The following is a 19,978-nucleotide window of genomic DNA, read 5'->3' as shown; positions in this document are numbered from 1 at the left end:
ATCACATCTATCTTTGGTGATACTAAAATTGTGCAATTTGTTTATTTCACTAAATGTTATTTAATGAAATATTTTACATCGAAGTTAAATTAAATTCAAAATAATTGATCCACCTTTTCTACCTGTTTTTACTTTAAATTGAAAAGTTCGATCAAACTCATTTATTCTGGTTGTGATTTTATTTCTACTTATCAAATTAGTTCATGAGAATGCGAAAGTAACTACAATATGCAACTAAACTTCAAAAACTAATGCAAATAACTCTTTTAAAAGATAATTCCTTCTTTCTTTCAGAAAAAAAAAAAAAAAACTCTCCATGACTTTTTAATAATTCTACTTAAACCTTTTAACTTAGCGGTTATTTGTTTAGGAAAAGAGAAGCCAGCTGAAAAATAAAATACTTCCAATGTCAATTTAACATTAACATAATGCATGTTCTCTGACATAATCCACAAAGGCTTCTTAGTTTGCCCAATACATCATGTCACGCGTGTGAAACTTTACATTCGTGAAATTAAGAACCTGAAAGGTCAAAATCCTTCTACTTAAACTATAGACAGAATGCCCCTACATGAAAAAGCAAAGAAAAAAAGACCAACTTGAAAGAGCTGCAACACCCAACACCGAGGTTTACAAAGAGAAATAATTTGCACTCATAAAGCACATAAATGTAACACTTGATGGATGCTCATGTGGAGCAACCACAATCCTGATTGTTCTTCATGGATTGACCAGCCATCAGGATATGAACAATTTTTTTGTAAAGATTTACCGTTGTTTTTCTCTTTCTGGCTTCGCTGCATATCACCTGCCAAATTTGTATACCAGAATACAAGAGTGACGTTAACATTTAGACCAATACAAAGTGAACAGCTATACAGCTAATACTTGTTTCAGCAAATTGCCAAGATATAAACTATCATGCAAGACACACCATGTTGAAAATTACTGACTGCTTACATCTAGAGACAACTCTGGATGCATTATTCAACAGAACACAAACTGATTTAAGACCTTTAAGAAGAAGCAAAACCGAGATTTATGATTGGAACGATATTTATTTACAAATATGTACTTACATGGGGGCTTCACTCCCACCCCAAAGTTTGGCCTTGGGGCTACATCTTTCTATATAGCTACTAATACTATTACCATATATAGAATTGCTAAGGTTCATTAGCCATTTGGCTCACGTACACCTCCAAATGTATGCTTGGACATTCTATTTTCCATACAGGCACATTGACTACTAAGCATGCTTGCACCTGCATCTTAGCTCCACCCCATTCTTCACTAGAAAAAATACTGTATATATTTTCAAATTCAAATATCAAACACATCTAACCTCACCCAGAATGAAATGAATAAGAATGTACGTTTTGTTTTATCATGGTCTACTTCAGAGCCTTCCTAATACAGAATGATGTTTAGTTTTTCATCTCTAATAGGACAAACGAGTGGTAGCTCTTTTATTAATAGATACTAAGATAGTAAATTCTTAGGATTTGACTTCTCTAATGGAAAAAGTGCATGATATAGAGAGAGAAGGTTAACTTATAACCATTGATAGAAAAAAAACATTTAAGATTTTAACTTTATAATTGTGATTCATGTAAAGATATTCTGTCACAATATCAACAATTGGTTTTCTAATAATGGCTATAATTCCATACTTTGGGAAACTAGGATTTTGAGCTGAATGAAGAAAAATAGTGTTTTGAAGATTGATAGGATAACTTGATTTATGACAAGTCCAGTGGACTAGACCACCTGATGTGTGGATCTATAGACCGTCTGATCCTTAAAGGCCCCATTGGATCATTTGCTGCGTTGGACCCTCTTCAACATAATTTGTTACTTTGAACCAAATTAGCCAGAGCCAAAGCTTACGCCTCTGAAACATATTCAATTACCCAAAGAAATTTATAAATAGAGATGGACACAAGCACACAAGTAATCAATCACTCCAATGCTCATCCCACCACATTCTACACCATTCATTGCAACTTTTCTATTTTCTTATTTGTAATTCTTTTTATTGTCTTCCACGTGGAAGGCTAACCTTTCTAGGTTGATTCTTTTATGATTTCACAATAAATTATGAGGTCTTTTGCAATTGAAGTGTTCTTCTTCGAATCCAGTAAGCATAGTTTATATCCTGTTCTTTTTGAATTCTAATTTGTGCTCTTAGGATTGTTTTTGAACGCTTGTTGATAATTCAATTATTGTTAGTTTACTTAATTTTAACTATCTCTTGTTTATTTAAGTCAAGAGGTAAAAGAATAGAAATCTCAAAGATAGATGCTTGGAGTCGCATGACATATCTAACAAATGGATTGTAGCTTGTTTGATTAATTCAATTCTAGATGGTAATTGAATGAATGATGGTAATATGATAAATGATGAAGAATTTAACGAGAAATAATTTTTTCTCTAATTGTTTTATTCTCATTGTTTTAATGACGTATACAACACAACCCCTCTCTACTCTATTGTTCTTTCTAATTTTATGCTTTCCGCATATGTCTTTGAGTTATGGTTTATTCAAATTTTAATTGATTTTGTTGACAGATAACTTTGGGTTGATTAACCCAATCTATACTTAATTCCTGATAACTTTTTATGTTGTAGACGATTGACAATCTACTCCTCTATTCAATTGTGGAAACGACAACAATCAGTTCATGATGATTTTTGTACCAACCAAAAAGTCAAAACTCTAACTACAGACCAAGAGACTAGCATCTATTGCCTATATGTCTATTCCAACCACTAGAGAAGGTATACCACATAATATTATAAGTATGTTAGTGAATTTATAAAGGTGATAAAGCTCTATTTTACCCAAAGACAGAAGTACCTGTACATAATGAGTACAATTGAAGCTATTGAGCACTTGATGCGTCCCTCATGCTTAAATTCAGACTATTGCGCATAGTCCTCCTACCAATTCCAGCATTGCCTTTTTGCATCATTGCAGCAAATTCACCATAATCAATCCTTCCATCCTAAAACAAAAAGATATAAACATAATCATCAAGCATAATTACACAAAAGGATGGAAGAACTTTAATTCAATTAAACATTTATATGCAACAAAGAGTCACACACGTCAAATTGTCAGGCACTTGGTATTTAAAGAGTATTTGAGGTATGATCTAGTTTTGATTAATTGAACGATTTTCATAAATACAATATTTTCAATAAGAAAACATTTAATGAATAGATCAAGCATAGGTCCTAACTGCCTAGTACATCTGCATGGTGTCAAACCCTATCAGAAAAATAGGAACCTCAAAACATATTGAAGGAAAACATCTAAAATTCCCCTGTCCACTGCCTATATCAAGAATATCATAGTCCAAACAAAATAATCAAAACATTGAGCATATTCATGATGTTTAGAATATAAACTAATTACTATAATTGCTCCTTTTTTTGTTTTGATGTTACCTAGGACTCTGAAAACACAATTTAGAAAAGAGACATACAAACTTCACTTACATTGAAAGGATTATTGACAAAAACAAGTCACAGAGGATTGTACCAGTCTAGTATCATACTAGAATAGAGAAACTGAAAGAATATAGTGAATTAGTGTGTTGGGTACAAACATGAGTATTCTATTTATAGTAAAGAAGAGACACAATAATAAGGAACAAAATCAAAATTTGAAAGTGGGAAATATTTGGTAAGATATTTCCCTATCAAATCATATCATGTCTCTCTATTTAATGTAATTAAATCATATCTCTAACACTACCCCTCAAGTTGGCTCATATGTACCACGTGAGAGAAGTTTGGTACAAAATGTCTACACAAGAACCTTTGAGAGACACAGTAAACATGTTAGCTAGTTAATTGTCGAAGTTTACAAGGCAAATAATGACAAAGCAAGTAGATAATTCCCGGAGACGACTTTCTCTATGTCATGACAATCAATCTTCAATATACTTTGTCCTTTCTCAAGCTTAAACATATGATCATGAGTCAAGCTTGTTATAAATGGTCAGATAACACGACAGCTACGGGAGAGCAAAAACAGGTAAATGACATAGCTGCTGCCAGAAAGCAAAAAATGTTCACTGAACACAAAGCTGCTTGAAAGAAAAAATGCTCAGAGGATGAAGTAGTTGCCAAAAAGCAAAATGCTCAGAGAGTATAGTAGCTGTTGGAAAACAAAAAATGCTCAAAGGGCACAGTAATTGTTTAAGGGAAAAAATGGTCAATACAAAGCAAGGCTATGCACAAGTGGTGATGGTTGCCAACAAGAAAAAGCTCCCCGGAAAACCAATGATGGTGAACTGTGACGACACATGAATGTCTCCACCATGAACAGTGACAGCAGCAAAAAAACAAACAGAAATCAGAAAACTACATGCTCTTAAAAAAAATGAACTCCAATGAGTAGTGCGTCCACATGGAAAGCACAAATTTGAGTTCCCTTCTTGTTAGGTTCTAGATGCCATGTTGAGATATGAGAAACCAAGAAGGAAGCTAATAAATTATGTGTTTGGGGTGCACACATGAGTATTCTTATTTATAATGAAGAAAAGTTACAATAATAATAAAAAAAATTAATATCTAATAATGCAAAATATTTAGCAAAATATTTCCCTATCAAATCATATAATATCTTCCTATTTAGTGTAATCAAATCATATAACATAATAACATCATATCTCTAAAAAAGTATGGAAAATTTTAAAATATAGAATTTTTAAATGCTACCACGTATTGATCAACTGGAACTCAGTAGTGAAGGATCTAAGATTCTTGCACTATTAAGATAGATAACAAAATTATTGTAGCTTTAAAATCAAACTCTAGTTAAGGCAAATTACATGCAAATTAATATTGTTAAAATGTAAATACTCTTCACTAAAAAGAACGTAGATTTAAAAATTAAAACCAATTTAAGTTTAATGCAGTATAGAAAAATTGAAGACTAAATTAAATTATTGCATTTTTTGCAGGAGGATATTGATAATATACACAGTAAGATCTTGTGACAGTAACTTTTAGATTTCCAATGTGAATGTATAGCACGGGTCAAAACAACTTACATTATCTTGATCAACTTCCCTAATAATATCTTCAAGAAAAGCATCAGTCATGTTATGTTCTGCACAAGCTTGTTGAAGTTCATCAACCGTAATATAACCACTTCCATCCTTGTCAAAATATTGGAATGCTGCAATAAGATGTTCTTCACGTTCTAGTTTGTTGAGATGAACGGTAGCAGCAATAAACTCCCCATAATCTATGGTCCCACTTTTGTCGACATCAGCCTGAAACAGCTCAAACATTTTAACTGGATGGAATATGATCAGAGATTATTTATTTTACATGAACAAGCGATGCAGCACAAAAGAAAATGAAGTAAAAATCTTTTACAAGATCAATAGTATCTGTCTGTAATTTTATTTTTATTAAATAGGTGAGAAAAAATTCAGAAGGGGTGAGGATGAGGTTCCTCAAGAGTTGAGAAACACTAAACAAAAAATAAAGTAAACAAATATAACAAGGAGGTTAAGAATGCATTAAAGAAGACGAACACTTTTGCATACCAGATGTGGCTACACGCTTAAAAAAATCTTAAGCAGAACACAACAGAGTAATCAAGAACATTACCCATTCCAAAGAAAGTTTTTAAGGGCAAGGGGATGTCTATGTGCATTAAGCTCAAGGCAAAATGAACAATGAACAGACAATCTCAGTACCACGGCATTTCAGCCTCGTGCCCTTACTCTTGCCTAAACTTTAAACCATAAGAAAAATCTTCGAGCATAATGGCATACCCAATGCTATTCAAAAATTTCAAAATGATTGCTGCAAAGAAAGGTTAATATATTGGAAAAAAAAATTAGATCCCGAAGCATTTCCTCACTTCAAATACAGATGAAACCTATATCAAGGGAATGAATGAGGTCTATGAATCAGTAGCGGATCAATCCTGTTAATAACTGCTGATAAGACAAAGGAAATAGTCTTATGAGGGGGTTGTGGATTTCCTGATGGGCTTGTTCAGGAACTTTTTATTGCAACCAGCAGGGGTAGGAACAAACCAAGCAGCCATTGAGGGGTCTACAACTTAATCTCTCTTTGGCCTAGTGGCCATCTAGGCTATTTATCAAACAAGGCTTTAAACCTATTCAAGGAACTGGGTAACACTTATATGCGTTCAGAATACCATTTCACCAAATTTGGTACAATATTTGTCATTTAAACATACAATAATAACCATTATATAGTTTACCAATAATATATTGATATGATTTATTTGTTTTTCATTTATTTTATACACTATAAAATATTTTTTAAGAAGGTAGATATTTTTGAAACCTTCTAAACCTCTTTACAAGCCATGGTCTGGTCCTTTGAGTGTAATCATGCAACAGAGTGGATGACAAAAAATACAATACAAGCATAGAAAGTACAAGGAAATATAAAATATTATATTCCAAAAAGAATATCTAAATAAAAATGGATGCACAAAAACTTGATACGAAAAGAGAACTTTTCTCACAAACCAAACCAACAACCTACCGCTTCCATCAGATCACGTATTTCTACATCTTTAAGGGTGGACCCATATCTTCTTAGACCAGCTTTGAGTTCATCAAAAGTGATTGCACCACTGTTATCGGTATCCATAGCCTGAAACATTTCTCTCAAACCAGCAATCTCCTCTTCAGATAGACTTTCAGCAATCACCTACAGAAATATTATGATAAGCAACTATAATTACAGTTACCTAGTTTTAGGCACCAAAAAGATAATAGATGAAGGAAAAGTGAAAACAGAGTTAGTGTGGAAGCCTAATAAGCCGAGGTTCATTTGGCATCCAAGAAGTGCATAGTAGTAACTTGACTCCACAAAGGCAGGAATAGCATTTCATATATCATCAATGGAATGAGTTATCTATTTCATAATAGTGTATGAGCTACATCCATACAGAATCTAATATCCATTCATCGATCAGCTTCACTTACCCGCAATGCCATCTTCTTTAGCTTATTCATTGCAGAAAACTGTTTAAGACGAGAAAGAACAGCAGGGTCTATTGCTCTGTCAGGTGCAACTCCATTTTCACATATCCAAGGATGACCTAGACAGGCACATGAAGTAACATTTTCAGACAAACACATTGAAACACAACTTTTGAATATTTGTAAAATTTAAAACCTAAGGAAGTTAAGCTGGTCTTTGCTTTTGGGAAATATCAGCATCCAAGTAACCTGTTTAGATAGGAGGACTCTTTCCTCTTGGGTGAGTCTGCTAGGGACGTTGCAAGCCCACGCAGTGAAATTTTAATTACCTAATGCATCTTTATAACGAAGATAACTTACGAAAGTTAAGTAGCACAGGGAAATCAACTTTATAATGCCCAGCCCCCTCAATTTACAACTAAAATAGCATCCACTGATAACCATAGCAAGTTAGCGACTCCAAAAAGGAAAAATAACAGTTCTTTTGATGTATGGATGATCCTTGCTTATAGTAAATACAGTAGAGAAAATGATGAACATACATAACACTTGATGAGCAGTCAACCGTTCTGAAGGCTGAGAACACAGCATCTTTCTGATCAGATCTTTTCCACTGTCAGATATTAGAGGCCAAGGATCTGAGTCAAAATCTATATGTCCCTTCAATACTGCATCAAATATACCCTGTTGGGTCTCTAGACTCCAAAAGGACAAAGCATTCAGTGATTAGACAGACGATGGACAGGAAATCAAAAAGAGTGTTGGCATTCAGATATACCTGCCCAAAATGGTGGTACACCACTAAGCAGTATGTACAGTATGACACCCGCTGTCCACACGTCTGCTTCAGGCCCATAATGCTTGAGGAGAACCTCAGGAGCAACATAGTATGGGCTGCCGACTACATCAGTGAAAACTTGACCTGAGGCAGATGGGTTAAATGAACAAACACTGATTAGTAAGTATTAAAATGTGTCCCCTAAACAATAAATACTAAAAAACCTGAAAGGGTATGACAGTTTTAAAGTTAAGGAAATTCTAATTGGATGACAGGGACTTTCGCAAATTCAGAAGCATTAAAGATTAAAAAAAAAGATGGAAAAGGCCGTAAAAATATATTCAATGAAACAAAAGTAACGAACGGTGTTCTAAAAAAAAATAGAGGGATAAAGCAGAATAAGGAATATGCGTTACCGGGTTTGAAGAAAACGGAGAGGCCAAAGTCAATTGCTTTAAGAGAGAAATCATCATCTTTATTGACCAACAGAAAGTTTTCTGGCTTGAGATCTCTATGCATGACCCCAAGGGAATGACAAGCCTCAACAACCCCAACAATAATTTTGGTCAACTCTGCAGCCTTCCTCTCGGTATAGTGGCCCCTCTGGATGATGCGATCAAACAACTCACCCCCAGAACAAAGCTCCATGACTATATGCACATAGAGAGGATCCTCGTAAGCACCCTTAATGGTGACAATGTTCTTGTGACCAGCCAAATGATGCATTATCTGAATTTCCCTCCTGACATCCTCAACGTCCTCCTTAGAAATCAACTTTCTTTTGGAGATGGATTTGCAGGCATATTCATTGGAAGTAGAATTCTCGGTGCATAAATAAGTGGTGCCAAATTGCCCCTGTCCCAATTTGCGGCCAAGCGTGTATAGATCACGAATGTTGGGAGTCTTATGGCCCAAGACATAATATGCCTGGTTGTCAAGACCGCGGCGCATGATGGAGTCTTTCTTGGAGTTGAAGGGTGGATTGTTGTTGTTGTTGTTGTTGACGTTGGTGCTGTTGCTGTTGTTGTTTTCTGCAGAATTGATATTTTGTCTGGTTGAGGAGGGGTGTTCGGAGTCGGAGCGATCAGAAAGGGTGGTGCGCTTGGAGTGGTCTTCGGGCTGGCTGTAGCCCTCCTGAATATATTTCCCTTTCAAAGATCCGCGGCATGTGTTGCCCATCAAACAAACCAATTATTGTATATTCATCCAACGATCTCTCATCAGCTTCCCCTCACCGTCTTGCCCTGTGCTGTGCTATGCTATGCTATGCTATGCTGCGCTCAGCACAAGAACGAATCAAACGTCAAAGCCCATTCCCTTCGATTATTCATTTCATATAACATCGCATCGTCGAAACTTTTAACAGCAGAAGAAGACGGTAACCGAAATAAATAAGAGATGAAGTATTGAGCGTACCAGAAGGAACCAGAAAGCGAACGAATGGAAAGAGGATAATCGCTTCTTTGTTTCTGCTCCGACAGATCTCCACAAAATTAGTTTAGGAAAATATTTCTATTTTCTTTTGTTGTTAATTTTAGGATGTGATGGTATTGGTTCCTGCCGAGAAACATCGGAGGTCAGTGCTGACCAGCTACGCCCACTTCTCTCTTGAGAATTTTCAATTAAATATCACGCGGCTTTCTTTTTCATTTCCTCCTTCAATTCAATGCATCTGGGTCAAAGGGCCCAAAGCCCAATTCACTTCGTCTTTCTTCCTGCACTTTTTTCTTTTATTCCTGCACCCCTTTAAGTTCCAAATTACACTTCATTAAAATTATAATATAAGGGTACAAAATTATCTCGGTACCTTTATTTTTTAATAAATCCAAGTAGTGCAATTTGAAAAATATTTTCAAAACCATCTTCTTAATTACCGAATCTATAATATATATATATATATATATATATATATATATATATATATTTTTTTTTTAAAAAAAATGTTAACTATGTTTGTGATTTTTAAACTTCATCTCAAACTTTCACCCAGTTAAGTTCTTAATTTTAAGAAAGTATGAAAACATATTTATTCATCCAGTATAATTTACCGTTTGTCACACTATAAATTGGTTAGACAAAAAGAAATACATTTATATATTTTTTAAGTATATGGACCTATTAGCATCAAAGTTTGAGTTGGGAAAAAAAATTAAAAATCACGTTATAAATTTAGGAAATAAAATATAACTCCTAAAAAATTTACTTCAGAAATATGCAATTTATGAAAAATACATTTTTAGATATACATTTTCAAATATATTAAAAAATCCATTTTAAAATGTATATTCTAAAAAATATTTTGAGATCCAAAAATATATTTTGGAATACACATTTTATATCATTTTTTTAATATATTTCGGAAACGTACTTTCTGAATTATGAAATGTGTTGTTAGAGCTAAAAATGCCATTTGCATTCTTTTTTTTATGGTTTTTTTCTTTATGCACTTCCACGAATTCAAAAGTAACTATTTTACCTTTTTGTAGAAATTATTTCTGGATTGTATGTTATGAAAAATTTTCAAAATAAGTTTTCCAAAATGTTTACAATAGGATTTCTATAACACACTTCCCAATAACACAAGAAATACATTTTGAGAAGAGTTTTATGGAACTTAAACATATACGGTACTTTTCGGAATAAGCTTTCTAAAATATCATTTCCAAACAACTTTTTGAAAAATATGATACTTTCTATAATCAGCTTTTCTGGAACATCTTTTTCAAAGCAATCTTTCCATTTTTCTTCTTCTTCTTTTTCTTGTCAATGGATGCAATGAATGAGGGAGGTGTGGAAGTAAAAGTGGAAGGAAATAAGGGGAAAAAAGAGAGTATAAAGTGAGATTATTTAGATGTGAGAAAAATGAATGAAAAGTTCCTAGATAATGTAATCGCTGTCAGTGAAAAAAAAAAAATTTAATCGTTTAATGAAATGTCCTTGTGTTTATTTAGTTAATGTTGATTTTAAAATAATTAAATTGAATATGTATATTTATATTTAAATGTATGTATGTGTGTCTGCATATCGTTGTAATGAATTATAGTAAAAAGTTGTAATGAATTATAGTAAAAAATTGTAATTCTTTATGAAAGTAATATTACAACTTAATTTTCAAAAATCGTTTTACTTAGGAAAATTGAATATGTGTGTGTAATTTTAAATGTGTGGCATTGGATAACTTTAAATCATAAAATTATTAATTTAGGTGCATGAACTTTTTACGAAAAATGTGGTGTAAATAAATTATGGTTGCATGTATGGACACACATAATCAACATAATCAATTATGTTATGCGTGAAGGATTATGATTATGTACATGTAATGGTAAATTATGTTGATTCATAAAGGCAAATAAATAAAAGATTCAATCCCATCACAAATTATGTTCTTCTTCAAATTTCAATCACAAGAAATCTCCTTCTCTCTTTTTTTCTCTCATCCTTTTCACTTAAACCTCTTAAAATAAGTGACATTTATTTAATCCTTATTTATTTTAACATTAAATTTGTATATTTTAGTACAAAAATGATTATAATGAAAAATTATCACTCAGACATTATTTACCAAATTTTTTTAATTAGGTACGACAAGAAAATAAGTGTGTAACCTCTTATGACGTATTCATTTCTAATTATTTATTTTTGAGAGTAATTATGAACGATAAATTTGCGAATAATATTTTTGTATTTGCAAATTTGAGGACGAGAGAAAAGGTGGATTAGAAATGATGAATTTATCCAATTAGGTTTGTGGTAAGACAATTTGAGGGTGATACACGAAATTTGGCTAATAATAATGTTTAAATCATGTTATTTTTACGTGCATGCTATGTTATAGAAGGTGCTGTGAACTTCCATGGTGATGGAGGAAGGTGGTTGGGGAATGCATGGTTTGAGTTTTCACAATGGGAATTGGTTATGCTGTGGCTAAACCAATGATGTTACAAAACAAAAGGAAAAGAGAACCAATTGTGTAACGAAACAAAGGGAAGGGAATCAATTCCAACATATGTGGGAATCGGTTTTCTATTGCTGAAACCGATTCCGTGTGAGAAATGGTTTTTCACCTTGTTTTTGTGTTGGGCTATGAATAATGCAAGAGTAGCACAAAGAAAAACATTTTTTATTGAAATATTGGCAGAGACGTGGAGATAACACTTGTTTAATCATATTATTCAAAGAGATGAAAATCTGGTTAACTTATTTATCTCTTGAGATTGTTGGATAGAAAAATATAACATATAAAAATATAAATATCAGTAATAATAAATTAGAAAGAATAATAATAATAATAATAATAATAATAATAATAATGAATAATAACACTACAACTAATAATAAATAATAATAATAATAACACCAATAATACCAATTATAAGAGCAAAATAGTAATATTGTAAAACATTATTTTTATTCTATAACATCTATTACATATTTCAAAATTTCATTCTCAAACATATAATCGATTTCACTTCAAAATCTCTTAAAAAACATAAAATATTTATCTTTAAATTTACTTAAATTCATTTATTCTGTCTCTCAAAATCATTTTCATAAGAACACATTATGTTTCCGTACTATAAAACACTTTTAATTTTTAAGTAATTCAAGATTTTATATTAACCTTTCTTTAGTCCTTAACTTTATAATATATTAATAAAATACATGTATAACTTTTTTTTTACTATTTTTATAACTATTTAACTTTTGCCTAGTTATTTGATATTCTTTTAATATTTATATAGTTATAATTTTTTAATATACTACGTCAAAGAAATATATATATATATATATATATATATATATATATATATATCATTCTACATTAAATATTTAATAACATTATTTATTTTATAAAACTAATATATAGAATGCCGGTACAGAAAATAAGAATTTCATATTATTAAGATGGAGATGAATTTCAATTTCAAAGATGAAAGACCCCTGTCCTACTTGGTAAAAACACAAAGAGCGGTGCAAAAGAGAAGAAAAATTGTGAATATTCCGCCAATTTTGTTAGTTTAAATCTGGCACAGAATCAGTAAAATATTAAAAAGCACTTCGTTACTGGTTCGTATTTTGTAAGATGGAGAGGTGGTGATGATGGAAAAGACAGAGCAAAGTGAATTTTAGAATTATTGTGGTGAATAGGGATTGTTTGAAAGGTGTGAAGTTTAGAATTCGTGTGTGGATAGGGATTGCTTGAAAGGTTAGAACATTCTAATAGGGAAGAGAGGAAGAAGAGATTGATTTGGTTCTGTTCAATCGAGTAGAGAGTGCAGGTACTGATACTATATGAATATGATACGCTAATGTTGCTACCCCCACTACGAGCATGAGTGTGGCTTCACTTCATTATTTTATTTACAGAATACATCCAAAAGAGAAAGAGAAAGAAAGAGGTAGCCCACCCTCCTAACCTGGTCTGGCACCAACCTTCCTCCTTAATTATTAAATTTTCGTGTCTTTTTATGCATATCGAATTGATTTTAATAGTGGAAAGTTGAAACATCCAACTCAAACTCACTCCAAGCCTGCAAGCTGATTTTTTTTACCTCACAGAGTAGGGATCTCATCTGCGCTGCTCCGTCGCAATCTCCGTCGACCCAAACCTCAATCCTAAGCGCTGTGCAGAATGAGTGGAGCCGTTCTTGTTGCCCTCGCTGCTGCTATTGGCAATTTTCTGCAAGGATGGGATAATGCTACCATTGCAGGTATTTTTTTGGCTATGAATAGCATAAGGTCTTCAATTTCATTGTTATTGAACTGTGTTTGATTGATTCACCGGGTTCTGCCATGCCAAGCAGGATCTATTTTGTACATAAAGAGGGAGTTCAAGTTGGAAAGTGAACCCACAATCGAAGGTCTAATTGTGGCTATGTCACTTATTGGAGCCACTGTGGTTACCACGTGCTCCGGGCCCCTGTCAGACTGGCTAGGCCGACGACCTATGTTGATCATCTCCTCCCTGCTTTATTTTCTTAGCTCTCTCGTTATGCTGTGGTCTCCAACTGTTTATATTCTCCTCTTTGCAAGGCTTTTAGATGGATTGGGCATTGGTTTGGCAGTGACCTTGGTACCTCTTTACATATCCGAGACTGCTCCAACTGAGATTAGAGGATTGCTAAATACCCTTCCGCAGTTTACTGGTTCTGCTGGAATGTTTTTTTCCTACTGTATGGTGTTTGCTATGTCCCTCACCAACGCTCCAAGCTGGAGACTCATGTTGGGTGTTCTTTCAATTCCCTCTCTTATTTATTTTGCACTCACAATATTCTTCTTGCCCGAATCACCAAGATGGCTTGTCAGTAAAGGCCGGATGCTGGAGGCCAAGAAGGTTTTGCAGCGGCTTCGTGGCAGGGAAGATGTCACTGGTTAGTTATGTTATGCCCTTTTTCTTTAACAATTATTTATTCCCTCGAATAACCCTATTTGTTTGATTTACTACCTTGGAGTTCATTTCAGATTTAGCTGCCTTATTCTAAGTCTCTAGGATTGTTTTGAGGTCACTACATCTCTGAACACAACCCAGCTGATGCGGGATGTTCTGTTGGTCTTTTTCAGAACTTTATGTAGTTAGTGACTGTATTCTGTGAGCCTATCCTGCCGCATTTAGCAAAAACTATGTGCTACATTCATTTGTGTTTATGCAAACAGAAATCGAGACTTAGTTAACGAGAATTTTACCGAACCATAGACTGTTATTGCAGTACTGCGTCTGAATTTGCCACTGATTAAATTTTTTGAGTAAAGTGGTTTAGAAATAATAGAACCATTCTTGATTGAAGTTGCCCTGGTGGTTCTTAACTCAATCTTAGAGTATCTACAATGCAAGAGTCTAATAAGAGACTCACAGAGTCTTATTCTATTTTAAATGGTTTGCACTATGCTATATCATTTTTAAGCAACTTGTTAGGATACGACCACTTATTAGTGAAAGAAGAAATAAGGGAGAAAAAAAAATACAGCTAATTGATTTAATTCATGGAGCTGAGAAATCTGTTGGTGGTTATATAGCTGTTGTGTGGGGAAGCTATGTGTATGTATGTGCGTTTTTGGGTCTTGGGGGGGACACGGAAAAAGTAATATTGTGAGTGGGTGGTTCCTTGACCCTCGAAGTGCCAGTGGTTGTATCAGTAAACTTTTTCGTGCATTACAAGTTCTATACAAAATTCTCATTTTTTCCATTTGAGAGTTCCTTCCCTATAGAGTTTGTGATCCAGTTTTTGTAACAACTCAAATCATATTCTCAAAGGTTTTGTTTCAACGGTCAGGTCTTATAAGAACCCAAAATCTTTTATAATTTTTTATTAATTTAATTATTAGAATATTGGTTTTTTTATTCTTAGGACTCAGGATTTTATACAAGATACTACCTCAGTGTATTTCAACGAAAGTTTCTTATAACATCTGAGTCTTAGATTTAAAACCTCTGTATAGAAAATGTTCTTAATGCACCCATAAAAGGGGAAAACAAAACTAAAGTAACTGAGCATTAAAATTGAGAGCATGAAAACATTTGTTATTTGTCATCATTTAAACTTGTTGAAAATCATGATATTGAAAACTTAAATTGAATAGCCATAGTGCAATTGTTTATTGTCATTGTTTTTCAGGTAGCTTCCCTCAGTGTAGGTGCATTTATTTGATTCTACCAGTTATTGTTGGCTTGGTTTTGATTCAACTATGGCAACTAATTTGTTATATGCATGACTTGGATGGTGATTGCTTTTGGTTATAATGATCAGGTGAGATGGCTTTACTTGTCGAGGGTCTCGGAGTTGGGCGTGATACCGCAATAGAAGAGTACATAATTGGTCCAGCCAATGAATTCAGTAATGCAGAGGATCCTTCAGCCGAAAATGAGCAGATCAAATTGTATGGGACGGCAGAAGGTCTATCCTGGATTGCTAAACCTGTCACTGGACAAAGTTCCATTGGCCTTTTATCTCGGAAGGGAAGCATTATTGCAAATCCAAGTGGTCTGGTGGACCCTCTAGTTAAGCTCTTTGGTAGTGTCCACGAGAAGCTCACAGAAACAGGAAGCATGCGTGGAAGCGCACTTTTTCCACACTTCGGAAGCATGTTTAGTGTGGGGGGAAATCAACTTAGGAATGAAGATTGGGATGAAGAAAGCGCTACCAGGGAGGGTGATGATTATGTCTCTGATGCTGCTGCCGATGATTCTGATGACAATTTGCAGAGTCCATTGATCTCACGACAAGCAACAAGTGTGGATAGGGACATGGCTGCTCCCGCCCATGGTAGCATGAGGCAAGGTAGTCTGGTGCAAGGAGAAGCTGCTGGAAACACAGGTATTGGTGGTGGATGGCAGCTGGCATGGAAATGGTCTGAAAAAGATGGTGTTGTCAAGAGAATATATTTACATGAAGAAGGTGGTCCTGGATCTAGACGTGGGTCTCTCATTTCCCTTCCAGGTGGTGATGCACCGAACCTAACGGATGGTGAGATTGTTCAGGCTGCTGCCCTGGTGAGTCAGTCAGCCCTTTATAACAAGGAGCTTATGCGTCAGCAGCCAGTTGGACCAGCTATGATCCATCCATCCGAAACAGCTGCAAAAGGGCCAAGTTGGAGTGATCTTTTTGAGCCTGGAGTGAAGCATGCCCTGATTGTGGGGGTGGGGATTCAAATTCTTCAACAGGTAATGAATCTTTTCAATGCGTCTACATGCGTTTTCAATGCACTGGTTTTATTTATTTTTGTTTCTATGCGTTTACACTGCTCTCCCGTGCTTTCACATTCATGCATTGCCTTGTTTTGTAACCCATCATGATTCTGATGATTTTTTATCTTGTTCCCTTTATTGAAAACAAATGAATTTGTGAGCGCAAGATTGACTCTACATTTGTGCAGTTTGTTTACATCATAGTTATAGGTTTTGTTTAATGCCCTCGTATTCAGTAATGATTATAGAAGAGTGCATTACTAAACAAAATAGTAAACTAGGATATGCAACCTGAAAAATGATGTGATCATGTGAGTAACATTATTTTGGTTAAAGTACAGTCAGGGCAAGTAACTTTTTAATTCAAAATATGAGAGAGCCGAAAATAGTTCAAGCCAATTTGCTTGGAGGCTCCAGGTCTTTGGGCAGCCGTAGAGGAGTATTGTAGAGATAAATGATAGAGTCATACGATGAAAATTCTTATGTGTCTCAACTCAAGCACAACAAAGGAAAAATATTATATATACCATTGCATAGAGATGGGCCTAGGCCCATATAGTAAAATAATATCCCCATGCTTGTTACAAATATAATAAATCATAGGACCCCACAGTGATTTGATGAAGATATCTGCCAACTTATAATTGAAGTTAGCAAACTGATTAGTAATGTCCCCAGAGGAAATCTTTTCATCGATGAAGTGACAATCTATCTCAAGTAGCAAAAAAATTCTTAGACATGTTAAAGGCACAATTAACAATGGAACAAACGCACCCCAGGACTTGGCTTATTCTGTTAATGTCTTGGCTTGATGTGTTGCTGACATCAGAAACACCTCAGGTTATTGCTTCACTTTTGTTCTAGTCTGTTTTCATGGTGCTCTGGAAAATAGAATGGTATAGCCCAGTCAACAATAAAGGTAGAGTATATAGCTGCTAGCTCTTTGGATAAAAAGCTCATGATAGACTTGCACATGGAACAAACGCAAAGAACATAAATATTTGTGGACAACCAAGCTGCAATTTTAATTGCTAGCGTCCATTGTTCCATGCCAAAACAAAACACTTCAACATCAAGTTTTTCTTTTTAAGAGTTTATAGGGATGGAGAACTGGAACTTATTTGTTGCAGTACAGAACATGAGAAAGCCAACATCGTAACGAAGTCTCTTCCTAAAGGCAGATTTGAGTACTTGAGGAAAAGACTCTGAATATGCAGCTCCTATGTCAAGGAGGACTGCTAATTGGAATGACCCATGAAGATGCTAATCAGTTTTTAGTTTCCCTAAAATAGACAATTAAAATGTCATTTTTGAAATTATCAGGCAGGAAACTATAGACATAGGATATATTTTTATTTCTTAACGCCTTGAGTAGGTGATTAATCATTCAATCACTGATCATCTTAACCAATTGTACCGTTAAAAAGCTATGCTGACTGTGATCTAACTACTCTGCGAACATTGCAGTTCTCTGGTATAAATGGTGTGCTCTACTATACACCACAAATTCTCGAGCAAGCAGGTGTTGGGTATCTTCTTTCAAACCTGGGCCTGGGTTCTACTTCTGCGTCCTTTCTTATTAGTTGTGTGACAACCTTGTTGATGTTACCTTGTATAGCTGTGGCCATGAGGCTCATGGATATATCTGGCAGAAGGTATGCATCTTTCTCTTCTAATTTCTTGTTGGTTAATGGTAAGATTTGTTTCAATTGGTGAATGTATCCTGGCGATGATTTTTCATGGATAAACTCTTTCCATTGCATTACGTTATTTGCTAGAATATTTTGCAATTTATGGTGGTATTTCAGTTACAATTGCGTTTGAAATTACTACTATTGCAAAGTTCTCTGAAACTTCGGCAAAGTTACAGCGAGCACGGCAGTAAATGTTCGGTAATGATGTTTGAACGTGAGAGAAAGCTAAATGTGTTAATGATAAGAATGCCGGGGGTGAATGATCTAGCATATAAGAAAGCATAAGAACAGGAGTGCTTTTATCCCGGAAAATGTTGAAGTTAGCATTCATATATATGGAAACTCATTCAAACTAGGTTGTTCGAAGATGGATGAAGGATCTAGTGAGAAGAGTTATTCAAATCGAAGTGCTCTGATTAAAAGACAGTAAAACTTAGGAAAACATAAGTAGTAGACATTAGATTTTTTTTATTTTTTTAAAACATTTGCTCTATTTTTTGTTTCAATTTTGGTTTTTTATTGAGCTCAGTGGTCTTCAAAGATCATGTACATTGATTCAACCTAGAGAATAAGGCTTTGTTGTGGTGGAAGTGCTGTTTTGTTTTGTATTTTGTCTTTTGCATTTAAGTTCCTATGTGAAAGTATCTGAGATAATTATAGAGATTATTACCTTAATACATGATATTTGCGTAGTTATTCTGTTTTTCTTTTTTTAACTGATTCTTTATACTTCCCCATTACCTTTTTTTGGTCTTCTTCTTGATGCAGGACCTTGCTGCTGACTACAATCCCCGTCTTGATAGTGACTCTTGTGATATTAGTAGTAGGGAGTCTTGTAGATTTCAACAGTACTGTGAATGCTTTTATCTCAACTTTGAGTGTGGTTGTGTACTTCTGTTGTTTCGTCATGGGTTTTGGGCCAATTCCTAATATCCTTTGTTCAGAGATCTTCCCTACTCGAGTTCGTGGTCTATGCATAGCTATATGTGCTCTTACATTTTGGATATGTGACATCATCGTCACGTACACGCTCCCAGTTATGCTTAATTCTGTGGGCCTTGGTGGTGTTTTTGGTATATATGCGATCGTATGCATCATAGCTTGGGTGTTTGTCTTCTTAAAAGTTCCAGAAACCAAAGGCATGCCACTTGAAGTGATAACTGAGTTCTTCTCTGTCGGGGCAAAGCAAGCCGAAGCTGTCACTGGTAGCTGAGTCTACATTATTGGAACTTTTCTTTCAATATAAAATTGATTTCAATATATGATTATCATTTCAGGCACCCCTCCCCACTTCTTAAAAATCTTCATCGTGGGAAGGGATTTGGGATTATAATCTATCTCTTTCGAAATTGATTTTATAACCCTTATTTCGTGATTTATATAATGTTATTTACTTTTGTTTATTTTTTTAAGCAAAATAATACTACTTATCTTAGTCCTCAGCATTAATGTGAAACATTGTGAAAATTTTAGTTTCAGGAAATAAATCGAGTACTTTGTACATAGCAACGTCTTCAATTTTAAACATGGTGTTCTGCGGAAAGGATGTTAGTGAAAGTAGGAATTTTGGGGATAATAAAAATAGGAATCGGATTTTTTTGGGTAAGAAATGTCTACCATAGAAATAATAGCCAATGTTAAATATATGTAAGGTTTTTGGCGTGGGTACTATAAATGTTCCGAGAATGTTAGTATTTTAAAGATGACGAAAATGCTGAATATATTGTCAATATTATTTTTTTTAACATTATTGTCATTGTCATCTTAATAAACTTTGTTTTTGACTGGTTATTTTGAAAGTTAAATTTTTCTGATTTGACTACAGACA

At 34.3% G+C, this 19,978-nt stretch overlaps 2 protein-coding genes across 4 annotated transcripts; one reads left to right on the top strand and one right to left on the bottom strand.

The window, feature by feature from the left end:
* Positions 1-386: 386 nt before the first annotated feature.
* Positions 387-9,390, bottom strand: LOC114194712 (calcium-dependent protein kinase 26). The gene is made up of 9 exons (XM_028085086.1): positions 9,187-9,390; positions 8,187-9,044; positions 7,771-7,914; positions 7,535-7,687; positions 6,996-7,111; positions 6,550-6,717; positions 5,067-5,291; positions 2,861-3,008; positions 387-808 (listed from the first exon to the last, which is right to left on the bottom strand). Exons 2-8 carry the CDS (start codon positions 8,947-8,949, stop codon positions 2,886-2,888), a joined length of 1,692 nt encoding a protein of 563 aa, XP_027940887.1. The 5' UTR covers positions 8,950-9,044; positions 9,187-9,390; the 3' UTR covers positions 387-808; positions 2,861-2,885.
* Positions 9,391-12,775: 3,385 nt separating this feature from the next.
* LOC114194291 (monosaccharide-sensing protein 2-like) lies at positions 12,776-19,553 on the top strand. 3 transcript variants are annotated; one of them, XM_028084420.2, is made up of 7 exons: positions 12,776-13,052; positions 13,141-13,193; positions 13,333-13,484; positions 13,578-14,144; positions 15,519-16,432; positions 17,924-18,111; positions 18,919-19,553. In XM_028084420.2, the coding sequence occupies exons 3-7, from the start codon at positions 13,406-13,408 to the stop codon at positions 19,361-19,363; spliced, it is 2,193 nt and encodes a 730-aa protein (XP_027940221.1). In that variant the 5' UTR covers positions 12,776-13,052; positions 13,141-13,193; positions 13,333-13,405; the 3' UTR covers positions 19,364-19,553. The 3 variants fall into 3 exon arrangements, with proteins under 3 accessions (XP_027940221.1, XP_027940220.1, XP_027940219.1); XM_028084419.2 differs by having other exon boundaries at positions 12,776-13,172; XM_028084418.2 differs by having other exon boundaries at positions 12,776-13,193.
* The last annotated feature ends 425 nt before the right edge of the window (positions 19,554-19,978 follow it).

This window comes from Vigna unguiculata, chromosome 8 (genome assembly GCF_037176805.1).
Source record: "Vigna unguiculata cultivar grain cowpea cultivar isolate G323 ecotype 2 chromosome 8, ASM3717680v1, whole genome shotgun sequence".
NCBI lineage: Eukaryota > Viridiplantae > Streptophyta > Magnoliopsida > Fabales > Fabaceae > Vigna > Vigna unguiculata.
The sequence above is the reverse complement of the archived record's forward strand: the minus strand, read 5'-3'. Positions and strand labels throughout refer to the sequence as shown.